Genomic DNA, 14,050 nt, shown 5'->3' with positions numbered 1-14,050 from the left:
GACAGAGTTATAACATTTCAAAGTTCATCCTTCAATAGCAACTAGATATTAAGTGATCTTTCCTTGAACGTCTGGAATCCCACTGCTCAAAGTTTTGCTTACACTGGGAAACTTACAGTTACAAAAGTATAAATACATATTTGGCTTGCAAAAAAAAAAAAAGTCGTCATTGGTGGTAAATCACAGCAAAAAAGAACCATATGCAACTTTCAGCTTTCAGAAGAGTTTATAGGTCTGGATTTAGGGGTACTAATAGCTTTGCTTATAGGTTGAGCAACTTGAGAATCAGTGAGATTTAACATAACATATTAGAAGGGAAATGTTCCCCAAAAGATTCAAACAAAGGGAAGAGGGCTGAAATGGGATACAAAATTTCACTTTAAGAGAAGGTACAGAATCGAGCCTGAAGGGATACTGACTTAAGCGGGCACTCCTTGGCTTGAGGCCAGCCTGGAGTCAGCTGGTAGCCTTTGGTTCCTCCTATGACAGATGTACAGTCACATTTGGCACTATTACATGTGTAACTGTACTTCTCATGAGAGCAAACAGGTACAGAAAAGCCTTCACTAATGTTATAACCACTCTGTGAAAAGGAGCCTGTCAGTCTCAAGTGCTGCTGTTGTCCTGTCTCTCATGAGAATACAACTCATTTTATTAAGCAACCTGGCAACTAGTGTCCCACACTTCCATTGACTCGTACCAACTAATCTCATCAAGCACATTTGCCCAAATTTATTTCACTTTCATTTAGATCCCCACCATTCCGTCTCTGCTCTTTTACTGCTTTATGAACAGTTAAATGTATCTGACAAACAAGTGAGTAGGTGGCAGCTCTTTACCCTGATGTCCACCATCCAAAGGTGAAAAGTAAAAAATGACAGAGATCTTGACATTTGTGAATTTCTTTGCAATGCCTTTCAGCTGACAGTCAAGCATGTCAAAACAGTTTTCCTAGTTGCTTTCCCCAACATCACACCGATGAGCTGACAGCAGAATTGGTAAGAATATGCAAGATGACTTTTTTTTCCCCATCTGACTGGTATCTCTCCTCAGGACCATGTGCCTACTGTTGGTGATAGCTCTCACAACAAAGCAGGAGCCCCTTCCTTGAGCTCCCATCCCCACCCCATCCAGGGTGGCTTGCTGTCCTGAAAGCCTGCTCCTGTAGACCATTCCACTTTTCATCATTGCTGCTTAACATAAAGTATGTTCAAACACTGATCTGGAAGAGATCCCTTTGAAGGGTACCCATCTGTATAAGCTTTTAAAACATACAGAAAAAATATCCAAGACAAAAATTTCATTAGTTCATTCAAACTAATCCCAAACTTTACATGAGAAAGTTATGGAGCTGTTAACACCAAGGAAGAAATAGCTTGTAACAGTGCTCTCCTTTGAAACCTGCAGTTCCTATGTTAACCATAGCAGTGGCTGTATCACTCCCTTAAGCAGACCTGGTCTCAAACTGTACGGTAGAAGAAGCTGTAAGTAAACAAATGAATAATTTCTGTAAGATCTCAGCTTAAGTTTTAAAGTTCTCACACAACAGGTTGGCCTATGAACAGTCGAGGACTATGTAGGTTAGAGTTTCAGTTTAATTAAGAATTTTAAGAAAGTCTAATACAACTGGGAGCTTCAAAAAAATGTGCTCTTTTATTTGAATTAGAAGTATGCTTTGAGTTTTCAGAAAGCTTTTGTATCTGAGACAAATGAAAACAAATAAGGAAATCAAGCTTTTTGGGTGGGAGAGGAGACACTAGCAGCCCTGAGAGTCTTGTTTTATGAGCATTTCCCTCCCACAAAAACAGCAAGAAATATTTTTTTCCCCATAAGGCAAGGAAACAGTGAGAGTTGGATGTGTTTCATAGTGCAAACAGGCTAAATTATTTGAATAAAACAAATTAAAGAAAATATACTAATGCTATCTTCATTTAGGAGGGACAGAAACAGGTGTAACTACAGTCATGAGTAACCGAGGACTGTTATCTGCCCAAGTCTAAAACAGACATCAGATGGTATCTCATGCTGTTGTCAGTGTATGAAGCTGTTCTGTTTGTCCGCACTAAAAGAGGGTTTCTGTGATGCTGTCAAGGCAGACACTGAATAACAACTGCTTGCAATCTCCATCCTCCATCTTTCTCATAGAGGAGAAAAGCCTTCTTTGATAACAGACTGCTCAAACAATCAGGAACCCTGGATTCAAGAAATGAGGTGACACCTTTACAGATACATAGCACTAACGTGATACATTAACTGGAGAAAGCAGCACTCCAATTCAACCAATTTAAGACTCCAAAAGGTGTCTTGGTACATGCTGCATTGACACCATACATAAATATTAAGAGGCAGAATTCCCACAGTACATCCAGCACCAACAGTTCAAAGAGATTTGTCAAATATTGGACACAAATTGCTTAAAATAATATAGTTCTATTCTCATTAACTCATCTGTCACTATTTTTGCTTAAGAATGGATTTCCTCATTTAGTATGTCTCAACTACATAAAAACTACTTTAATTCCTATTCTCCCAGCTTTAACATCAAACACCTTTTTGTGAAATTGTTCTCCTCTCATAGCTAGTTTCCAGCACTAGTCTCAGCAGTGTTCAGTCTGATTTTCTCAAGGCTTTCTCCCCATGAACGATTTTTCAATTCTACATGTCAGTAAAATATCCAAGCCCCTGGCACCATGGGGTTAAGATCAAAAAATGATGATAATTCCTCCCAACCCCCTTTTATTTTATTTATTTATTTGTAAGAAAAGCATTGCCTTTTTTAACATGCTTCCTTTTTCAGATCAACACTGAAGCTAGATGAGAACTTTAACCTTTAACTTTTACCCACTTTAGGAACTGACCCCACTTTAGAAAAGCAAGGTTTGTTCTCTGATCCATCAACAAACTGAGAAAAAAGCTTGAGCTCCTCTCTCAAGGTGGCTCGTATTGTATATACAAGGAGCTCTTCGCTTTTCATGCAACTCATTCCATTAGAGAAGGTAAACCACAGTTTCCCGTTGAGTTTTAAAACGGTACCTCATGTATAATTTATAAAAACTGCCAATTCCATCAACCTTACTTTTTCTGGTATGTTTTCTGCTTTAAAATGTCACATGCAATACTTCAGCCATAGGTGCAATATCTATTACTGGCTGTAAGTGACCCTGCACTGGCATTCATTTTGTTGCTATCAACAATCACTTGAGCATTACAGATTTTTTTGGCTGACAACATCACCTACTGCTTTGTTGTTATGCTTAAAGTTGCCATGGAGACAAAAGAACAGCTGAATAGCAATTTTAATGCTTGAGAAATGCTTATTCTTTAGTAATAGGATGCTACTTGCCAGTATGGAGTCTCAGGGTTTAATGGAAGTTATTATAAATAGTAACTTTTGAATCAAAGCCTCGCTCAAAAAAAGACAAAAGAAGAAGAAAAAAAAAAAAAAAAAAAAAAAAGAGAGACTGGTGTTTCTTCCTACCCACCCTAGTTCTACTGGTCATGAACAGAGGTGGAGGAGACCACCTCCCTGTTGTGGCACAAGAGACCAGCACAGCAGAAGTTGCCTCCAGCCTCATATCCTGAAGGATACAACAGTCACCACACCAAGATGCTTACCTTATTTTCTTCTCCATGTGTCTCTAGGTTGCAAATAACCTCAAAATGGGAAGAATAAGGAAGTTCCATGCTTCATCTTCCTCACCAACTCAGGTAAAATGCTGCTCCATCCACAGAAACACAACACAAACTAAGAAAAAAAATCAAGGATCCTCTCCTTGAATTTTTTTCCTCTAGCCATACAGTTCTGCTTTTTCTCTAGCACAACTCTTCCTACACAGAGTATATGTAGAAGCTCAGACTAACAGCTGAATCCTGCTGCTCTCTGCTCATAATCCATTAACTCACATTACGGTATAACTTGCAAATGATGGGAATTGAGGGCACTCGGCCCTGGGATACTTGGCGCCTTTCAGATTCCAGTCCTAGATGTTTAATTCCTTCCATCTCCCTGCAGCTCCTGCTCCTGAGCAGACAGAATGCATGGGATCAAAATGAGGATCACCTAAAGACTTTTCTACCTTAAATCCTGTTGGTGAGTCAGAGAATTTCTAAAGATCATTATAAAGAGCAGATTATCCCTGGTTTGGTACAGCGGATCAGAGATAAAATGCAATAAAGCAGACTCTTGTCCTGCAAAGCCCACCAGTACACAAAGCAAGCAGCTGTCAGGGACAGCTGAAGGAGTATTTTCCTATACAAGAGCCTTCCCCTCACCCTCCACTTGACACTCCTGCCCTTCTCCCAACACCTCAACGGGAGCAAGAACACAAAACCTATTCCCAGGGGTTGCTGCCTGATCCTTCCCCGGCATTAGGAGCAGCTTTAGCCCCTCAATTTCCTGCCCCGTGAGCAGACCCTGACGTGCCTGTTCCCATGAGGTGCGGGATAATACAATCAGGAGGAAATATTCTAGCAAGACAGCAAGTGGTAGGGGATAACGCACAAGAGGAGGAGGAAGACTGAGATAAAGATGATTCTTCCTCCTCCTCACCAGACCTCCCTGCTGAAAGACTCCTGCGTGCCCTTTCCTAGTCACTGAATTGTCTCTGCCCTCCCTGCCTTTGCTCCCCACAGCCCTAACATCCCACTTTTAGCTCCTTTTACCTCTACAGAAGCCTCTTGTGAACCCACAGCTTTCAACAACCCAGACTCTGTGCCAAAATACATTTTGTTGACACTTCAGAAAGAACACTTCACACTGAGGATTATGATCTTTTACTCACGTTGGACAAAATCTGCTTTTGCTAAGAAGCCTTGAACTGACTTTGGAGCTCACAGAAGCAAAAATATTAAATGTTAATATATGAAAGAACAGGCAGGCTGTGACAGCGGAGGTCGGTTCCTCGAGCTTGGAAAGTTCCGGCTGAGGGAGAACATTCTATTGGTAAGCTGAAATTAAACACACGGATTGATCCTAGTTTTACAAATTCTCTGATCTATAGCAAAGGTGCTTAAAGTGGAAATAAAATTCTGAACGAACACTACTTTTTTGTTCTTTTGAGCAAATACTTTTCTATTACTTGAGGTAGAAGAGGAGAGACAACGATGAAAGAATTTTTATTACAGTTATTTAATTCAGCATCTCAGACAGCACTCATCTGCAATCCTAAATTCTAAGGGACATGATGCAAATGATCACAACAACAAAGAGGAGTGAAAACATAAGAACAACTTCATCGAAAAGAGGGCAAGACAATATTTTAAGTAAGCTCCTTGCCCACTCTCAGGAGTTTCAGTATTCCAACCTCAGTTCTGCCTCAGCAGGTCCTGCTCTGGACTTGTCCAATCACAGGCAGATTGCACAGCTTAAGCAAGCCACCTGGGCAGATGCCCAGTAAGACAGGAACTCATTCCAAAAAGAAGAGTGCTCTCCTCTTACGGCATCTTATTCAGAGGCATCAACAGCCCATGACAGGGATGCCCGACAACAGCATGTAGCCCCCTCTTTGGAACAGCATCCATCAGGGCCAGCGGAGGACCGGGACTTGGGCGTCTCCCCACCAACACTGCAGCAGCTGCCCGTTTCTGACAAGTCTGAGCCAACACGGTGGTCTCTGGCTATGGACAGAAAAATGCAGCCTGGCACATCACTTCTGACAGGTTGCCAAGCCCAATTCCACATCTCTCTAAAAGTGGGGAATGAAGGGAGAAGATAAATCTGCTAACAAAACGATGAAGTTTCTGATCCATGTGCCCCCACAGTCAAGCCTAAATGGAAGGGAAATAAGACCACGCACCATGACACTAGGTAGAACTCAAAGGGAAAAGGAAAACAGCTGAGTGGCAGCCTCAACTCAGCCCCATTGGCATTTTTATCAAATATGTTTGGAATTGCTCCCACCTTGGGAGAGAAAAATCTTCTCTGAAACACAATTTAAAGAAGCAGGTGACGCGGCAGGAAATAAAAGGATTCAATTTAAAAGGTTATATGGAAAGACCATTTTATAGGGGAAGACTTTTAGAAAAGATTGTTCAATGAAAAAAATTCCAGATGGAACTCAAAAAGCAATAAAGCAAGAAACTGATAACTTCAAGGTCAAGTTGTATTTGAAGATTACCATATATTCAGAAATTATGAGGAATATGAAAGGGTGTGCATTTAAAGCTTAATAGCTATTCACACAAATTCCTTCTGAGAGACACTGTACTAGCATCTATGTGAAGTCTAGCTCAATTCATTTAAGGACACCTAAGAAAAACCCAGACATATAACTTCCTCAGACAAAGTATAAGTCTTTCTTTCACATGATGACTAGATTAAAAAAAAAAAGAAAATTAATGCCCTGAGATAAATTATAGACAGTTGACCTGCAGTGGTAGAGGTTTGCCTAGGATTTCAGCTCCTATATTTCTATTTTAAATGTCTTAGATAAAGAAGGACAATATCTGGATTAACTGGGGGGCGGAGGAGTAGGGTACTCAGACTACTAAAGTGCAAAGGAAGAAATGCATTTAAGATGAAGAGTAAATAGAGGTCAAACATATAAAGTTTTAGAAGAGATCCAATCAAATCATGAAAATGAAGAATGATGCAGAAACTGGCAAACACACCCATAGATCACCTAGCAACTTCTAGCAATAAACACAAAAAGCACAGACTTAACTGTTATCTTGCTATATCAGCTTAGCACCTCCTCGCTGCACCTTAGTCAGTGAGATGAGGGATTCCTTGGTGTGAAGGCGCAGATGCAGGAAGCCTTTCCCTGGAGACGTTTGGCAGAGAGAAGCTGCACTGCTGCTCAGAGCGAGGCATGGCAAAGCTGTTACAGCCACAATGCAATGTCCTTGCAACAGCTCAAATTAAGAAACCTTGCTGCCCTTGCAGTAAGTCCATCTTTCATCCTTTTGTTTCTTGTTGTGTGAACAACCATTCCAGATGCAATTTGGTAGGAGTTTGCGTATTTTCTCAGAGGTCAGTATCAGGTACTTCATTATTTATGTTCATGTTTCCTTAGGGAATTAATCCTTAGGGTCTCAGGGTTTTAAAATTCTGATGAAAGGTCTTAAAATTCCCCCTGGATTTGTATTCATAATTGACAGTATTATGTAATTTTTAAGTACTTAATAACTCACAATTGGATATAAAATACTGACTTGGTAGAAACTTTTTTATGTTTCTTAGTATTTCCTACACTTTCCTTGCTCTAAGGGTCTAGGATTTCAAATCTGTGATGTTTTTATTTACAAGAAGCAATTCCTCTTTCAAGTAGAAGTCTTTCCTTTGTTTAATTTTAAAAAGCAAAGATGGTGCTGAGATCCTCATTTTTGTTATATTTGCATAACTACATCTCAAAGTACTTCTCAAACAGCTGTAAAAGAAGGATTTCCCAAATTTTACACCTAGCCCTCCAACTACAAGCAAAATAAATCCCTAGGTTTACAGACTCAGCATGTTAAATGTATCTGGATGAATCTTTCCTATTTAGACCAAGTATCAGAAAGTTTTATTGTTTATTCTGTGGTTAGTTTTTCTGTAATCAGCTCACCCTCCCAGTCCACAGAAGCTGCTCATTTCTTTTAACTCAAAGAGCTACTCAGATCCCAGTATGTATCTTTGAAACATTAAGACTATTACTAGCTTCTTAAGTATCATTACAGTATAGTAAGTCTTTACTTTTAATTTAATTGGATTCCTGAAGACAAAGGGTTATTTAGTTGTGTTTGTTTGCTTGTTTGTTTTACTATTATTAAGCTGTATTAGGATCCCATCCCTTTCATTACCTGATACTATTTCTCAATGGCCAAACTTGAGCAGGGACTCAAAAAATAAAATGATACTGTTCTTAGTGTCCCAAGAGCAGACAACTAAAACAGTAAACTGATACCATTTACAGCCGCTAGAAGTAAGCATTTGGCTTAAAGACCTTTCATGTAATCTAACAAATGTTTCAAAGCACCACATATGCACAGAGTATGCCACTAAAAGTAACTCCAAGGTTACTGCACACAAAGGAACAGCAATAACCAAACGGTAGAATCCCAGATGTCACCTTTATGAACCCAGTGACCAGGACAGGAACCACAGACTAACTCACTGCAGGGAAAGCACTCTTCAAAAGGTATCTATGAGTTGACTAGATACATACAATTTTGAAATAAATATTTTAAAGAGGTTATTAAGACCTTTAAATGCAACCATAGAACACCATTCCTACTGCTATTATTAGCACTGATTTAAAAGGAAATTACTATCTGTACCCCTTACTGCACCACAAATGTTTGAGGCGTAAATACTGTAACCAAAGAATGTCCCTTAGTTTGATACACTGGAGCATAATTAGGAATGATGGGATGGAAGAAATGAATGGTATTCCTAAGGCTTAATATTGGCAAAACCAATATCCAAAACAACCTATCCAGTAAAGCAAAAGGAGAGCGTCCCATGGGAAAGGCAGGAAAGCCAAATAGGTTAGGACTTCTAAAGAAAGATCAGAAAGTAACGAAATTAGTGAGCGCAGCCTATCTTCACATGTTTCAGTATCAGTTTCACTTGTGTTTCAATTGTATTTTTAATACTAAAACTTACAAAATGTTTTTTAAATGTGATAATTACCATAATTTTAAAATTTAAAGAGCACAGAGCCACAGAGTAATCGTGTAGTCTCTAACATTGCTGATCTTAAAGTATATCCTTTACTATTGAGTATGCTCAGTGAAAAGCTGATTGATTTTTTTCTATAGCTGGAGTTCTACTTAAGCAGAAACCACACATCACTCCCCATGGACTCCTTTGCACTCAAGATGCAGACCTGAAATGAAAATGCTCCCCCTTCTAAGGTTTTACTTACCTTTCATTTAAATTGGACAAAGACCACATTTTGTGGATTGCTGAGCCTATTTCTACTCTCACATATGCTCTTGTCCATTACATTAATTCCACTAGCCTCAGAGGATTCACATGGGTAAAAAATAAAGACTGAGCAAGCCAGCCACAAGACACTTTCAGCTGAAGCTTACGCCCCATGACAGACTGACCGGCAGTGCATTAGGCAACTGATAGGCAGTGGAGATGCTGATCAGCCTTTTGTTTTAAAGCGTGTCAGAAATACAATATACCACTTCAGAGGCCAACTCCTCATTCCACTGCAGTGAGCAGCAGAACTTCCAACAAAATGAGAATTACAAGCTAACAATTTAAGGGTAAAGAACAACATTCACAGGGAATCTTGTAAAACCTGGTCGCTCAGCTTTATAGCTCAGCATATGCCATAAGCTCTAAGAACACTGGGGAAGAGAGATGGACACCCTACTCCTTTTACCTCAAAGTATTCCCTGTATCTTTGCTGGCTGAACAGCTACGCTTTCAGTGCCATCGAAATCACATAAGTATAGAAATTACTTTTTCAGTGAAATCATAGGATTGAATCTATCCTTATTCCTCAAAAGCTTTGAACACTTTGAATTACTCTCTTTTCATGTCTATAGTGCCCTTCGTTTCCTATAGTTCTAAGCAAGCCTGGAGCAAAGTCTCTCTTCCCACTATTAGTGATATCCCTACTCTGATCTTGACTGTATCCTCCAGTTCCCCCCCGCCTCCTCCAGAAACCCCACTGCTTCTGTAATTCTCAACCACAATGCTCTCCCTACCTGTTCTGATGTCTCTTCCTCCCTTAAGTTTCAGACAGCACATTAAAAATAAAAAAGTTGCAAATACTTTGCTCATACAATTTTCCTTCTCAGCCCCAGCTATTGACTCACACTTACCTGTAACTTGAGGTTTGAAAATGTACATCTCCAATATGGCCTCTCTTCTCAGGCACCCAAACTAATAAATCCTCTATTTACAGAGAAGCACCTTACCAAGTTACCTGTAGTTTTAGAGATTTGGGACTACCTGAGAGAAAACAGACCGGCTTTTCGATGAAACTAAATGAAGCTTCTTGGTTTTGCAAGAACATGGGAAGGGAGAGAGCAGGGATTTAGGAAGAGCTTTAGGTATGGACATTACCTTTCAGGACATAATTCATGATTTCCTGTGATGTTTTTTGTACTTACCAAAAATCTGAATAGCTATGCAATACGTGTAGGGATGTCCAAATTAAGCTCTTTGAACTATTGCAATTTCTTTAGGATTTGGAGCCTTCTTTTTATAAGTGAATAAGTTTTAAAAGTTCATAAGTGAATGTCCTATAGTTAGATTCATATTCAGCCCTCAAAAGGGACAAAAAAACCCTGCTTTCTAGTCAGTCATGATTTTTCTATGATTTACTCATACATGCAGTACTTTGTGTCAGAGAGAACCTCACCCACCCACAAGGCAGGGCTGCTTTCTTCTTCTGCTGTGCTACTACCTGTCATTTCAGGAAGTTGGCAGTAGCTTTTCAAAGAACTTTTCAGAACTATTTTTAGACCTATTATTGTCATTTCTACCTAAGTTTCAGCTGTGCCACCATGACGTGCTGACAGACATTAATATATGGTATCTCAAGGCACTGAAGAGCAGTTGTTAATATAACAAACTGATTAATTTTTACACAGGAGACAAAACACATGAATCAACCTAAGAATAGCCCTGGAAGCTATTGCCAAATACAATCTCTAATCTACATAATCCTCTTAAATTCAATCTTAAAAAAGAGAGAATAAAATTTGGTTTTAGTAGCATGGAACCTCCAAAATATATTCAAACTCTTTAAAGGTGGAATTTGGGGAAAAACAACGCTTTAGATGCTTTAGCTACTTTTCTGGGACTATGAATCAGCTACCTTTTCAGAATTCTTCTAATTTGGTATCTACCCTTAAGACATGAGCTACCAAAAAAAAAAAAAAATAAAAAAATAAAAAAAATCAAGGAATGTAGAACAATACTATATCTTTTCACATCTTTATTTTAAAGTAATCATTGGATGTTGCTTTTTAAATATATTGCACTTTCTGAAGGAAAAGCTGGCCTATGGCTGACTCATTAGCCTCTTGCCGTAACTATTTAATTCTGTCTAAGTCTGGTTTCTTGAAGGCCTCCTGATATATGTCAGCAAGAACTACTTTCCTAAGAACACTGTAGAACTGTATACCTAAGTAATCTCAAGCAACATAAAAGTAATTCAAGTCTCCAGAGTCTGCAATAGTTATAATTCTATTTTAACAATTGTATATTATATACAAGGATATATTATATTTTGGTTTATTTACAGCAATGAACAAAACAAAGTATTCTAAATTGAACACAACTATAGAGGTATATAACAAGTTTAGGGTTTTTTGGGGGCAGTGTTGTGGTTTGGGGTTTTACTTTTATTCTTAGCCTTTACTCAATCAATCAAAACAGGCTATTCTATAGGCTTAGCAGAGACACCATCCAAGTTGTTAAGCAATATGGTGGTTTTTGTGTAATATGGTAGAAGATACGACTGCCTGCTTTCCTGAGCAAGAACAAGAAATATAAGTAACAAGGAGCAAGATATGGTGAGATGAACTTGAGCATTCTTCTGCGTCGAGGAAATGTCTTGACATTTAGCAATGCCTGCATTGCTGTAGAATGACAAAGAGGAAGAGCTCAAAAAGAAATTTTCTTTCCTCCATTCTGAAAGCTCTCTCTTTCTTCAGATCCCTCATAAAATCTAGAAAGAACAATCTGATTCTTTAGTCATCAACTTCAGTTTAGTACAAAGTACAGCATCACCAAGGACATACATTTTAGTTACTGTCTAAATATCTGCTGAAAACAGAGGAAAAATTAAAAATTACTTCAGAATATAATGTAGCTACACGTCAAACTCTCTTTATTATCGTACCACACGAGCACACCCATACAAGCAGGATGCTAAATAAGACAGCAATACCAAATGGAGCTCTGCATAGACATGAGGATCCGAGTCAGCCAACAGGTGGGTTTTGAAAACAACATACAGGAAGGACCTTGTAAATGCTGGTGAGATGCCTCATCACCTGTGGATAACTGCACTTATCACTGTTGTATCAATCATCACCTCCTCAAATAAAGGAATCTGCTTTATCAGGGAACACTGGACGCTGGTTTGGATCTATGCCTGCAGAGTGTATATAAAAGTTCTTTGGGGAGCACTGCCCTTAGAAACGTGCAAGTCTGAGATTAATTTCTCTTTGGTAATAACTGTTAATGAAATTACTTAATAAAACAGAGATTGCAGTCACAAAGACAACAAAATTAAATTTGGCTTCATAGTATAAGCTGAACTTCACTGTCTGGCTTATATTACTACAATAGGCAACACATTTAGAATAACTAGGAGGTTTGCACAATACTTTTTATTGTAAGACCATGTTTTTTCAGTAGCTTATAATTTGTTGGTCTATTAGCTGAAGTTTTCCTTGCCTAGTTTAAAATATTTATTATTGTTTTAAATTTCAAGTCACTTCTGAGAATGGCTATTATAAATAACCGGAGGGCATATACACTTGAACAAAGAAAACCTGGTAGACGTCACCCAGTTAGGATTACCTGATGCTGTCCATTGTGAAGCATTCTTAAAATTTTTGGGGAACTTCTCACATTTCTGTTGACTGTTGATATTTGGAAGAATCTCCTAAGCCTGTCCACCTAATATTTGATTTACTGATGTACCTTCTGAAGTGTTAAAAATCATCAGTTTGCCCCAGACAGATTTCAACGACCTATCACAAACTCTGACCAACCTCAGAAAGGACGATGCTACTTCATGGCTCATGCCATGCCCACAACCTTCACACACTTGTCCCTTACAACCATTAGAGAAGTGAAAAAGACCACCAGGGTAAGGGAGCAAAACATCCACTCTCAGAATGGAAATTTAGCACAGTGTCTCAATACTCCAGCTACCTCCTCTCCTTCCAATGGACAGGTCTCGTCCAAGGGTACGAGGACAGGCAGGCCTTTCTCTCAACCATTCTTTGCAGGTAGCACATGCAATTAGCAATTGTTCCTACCTACAGAACTTCGGGAACAACAACATTTTTCAGAGTCCTCGCAAGAAGGATGTTGGAAACAAGAGGAACCAAAACAGATTTAGCTTCCTCTTACAAGTTCCTGGATTCAGCAACGTTTTGCTTGAATTGAAAATTGCCAACTTTTATTGTCAGAGAATATTATTAGCTCTGTAGATCAGACAATAACAAGAAATAACAAGTATACTGTCCCCTGTCCCTTCTTGTCCCTTTCTGGTTGCACTGAGGTGAGTTGTGTTCTTGCTTCCCTTTACCTGTCTACCCACAGTGAGGCGGAATTTCTCCGTAAAGGCACACAGGACAAACAGAAATAAATATCACAGCAAAGAATTACAGGAAGGTATAAGTAAATCATACATAAAGAAACTCCTTATCTATGCCAAAGCAAGCTGTATCAGGATCAGATTTTTCCTTGACTAATCTTCTTTAGAGTCTCACGAAAACGCGAATGAAAGACCTGATCAAAATCCCAGAAATTAAAGCAGGAGAAAACTGTTCCAAATACAACATACTTCTAAACAATCCCTTGTTTTAATCACACAACTCAGAATCTTGGCCAACAAGGTTCCGCAGAATTCAAGCCAAACCCATCCCCAACCGTACATGTCTAACGAAAAAGAACGTTGTTGTTCAGATAGATCCTACCTTCTTTTACCAGTTAAACCAAGTTTTGTAGCAGAGAGTACTGCTTGTCTCTGTGTCCATTACCCTATTGATTGTTGTGTAAATATTAGGCTTCCTGCTTGTGGAGAAACTACTGCAAAGTTTCTTTCAGTTCTGTTTGCACATTTCAAACTTGTGTGTGGTTTAGAACAAGGAAGTTTATGTAATGTCCCTGAGAAAGTGCAGTACATCATGGCTCATTTTAATTCAGGTATGAATACATGACACAGATGAATTCACAAAACACTCCTTTCATCTGAAATTTAAGTAGTAACCCTTTTTCCCCTGAAGGTTTAAGCAGCTTTAAGTGATGAAATTATTATATTTTCCTGTTTCTTTAAAGCAGCACTGGATAGAAACAGCTTAGGATGAATCTTTCCTGAATTTATTCAAATAGGAATACACCATCAACTATAAGGATATTTAA

General features: G+C 38.8%; 1 protein-coding gene across 2 annotated transcripts in view; it reads right to left on the bottom strand.

Moving 5' to 3' along the window:
• Window positions 1-14,050, bottom strand: part of ZNF385B (zinc finger protein 385B) — a gene marked incomplete at its 3' end in the record, with an annotated part of 151,548 nt that overhangs the window by 76,656 nt on the left and 60,842 nt on the right. Inside the window, exon 3 of one of the 2 annotated variants that reach the window (XM_082312261.1) lies at window positions 5,566-5,583. The exons of the other annotated variant lie outside the window; for it this stretch is intronic. Within the exon in view, the coding sequence (XP_082168387.1) occupies window positions 5,566-5,583 (18 nt within the window). The remainder of the gene's footprint in view (window positions 1-5,565; window positions 5,584-14,050) is intronic. 2 annotated transcript variants of the gene reach the window in all.

This window comes from Platalea leucorodia (genome assembly GCF_965183815.1).
Source record: "Platalea leucorodia genome assembly, chromosome: 5".
Classification (NCBI taxonomy): domain Eukaryota; kingdom Metazoa; phylum Chordata; class Aves; order Pelecaniformes; family Threskiornithidae; genus Platalea; species Platalea leucorodia.
The sequence above is the reverse complement of the archived record's forward strand: the minus strand, read 5'-3'. Positions and strand labels throughout refer to the sequence as shown.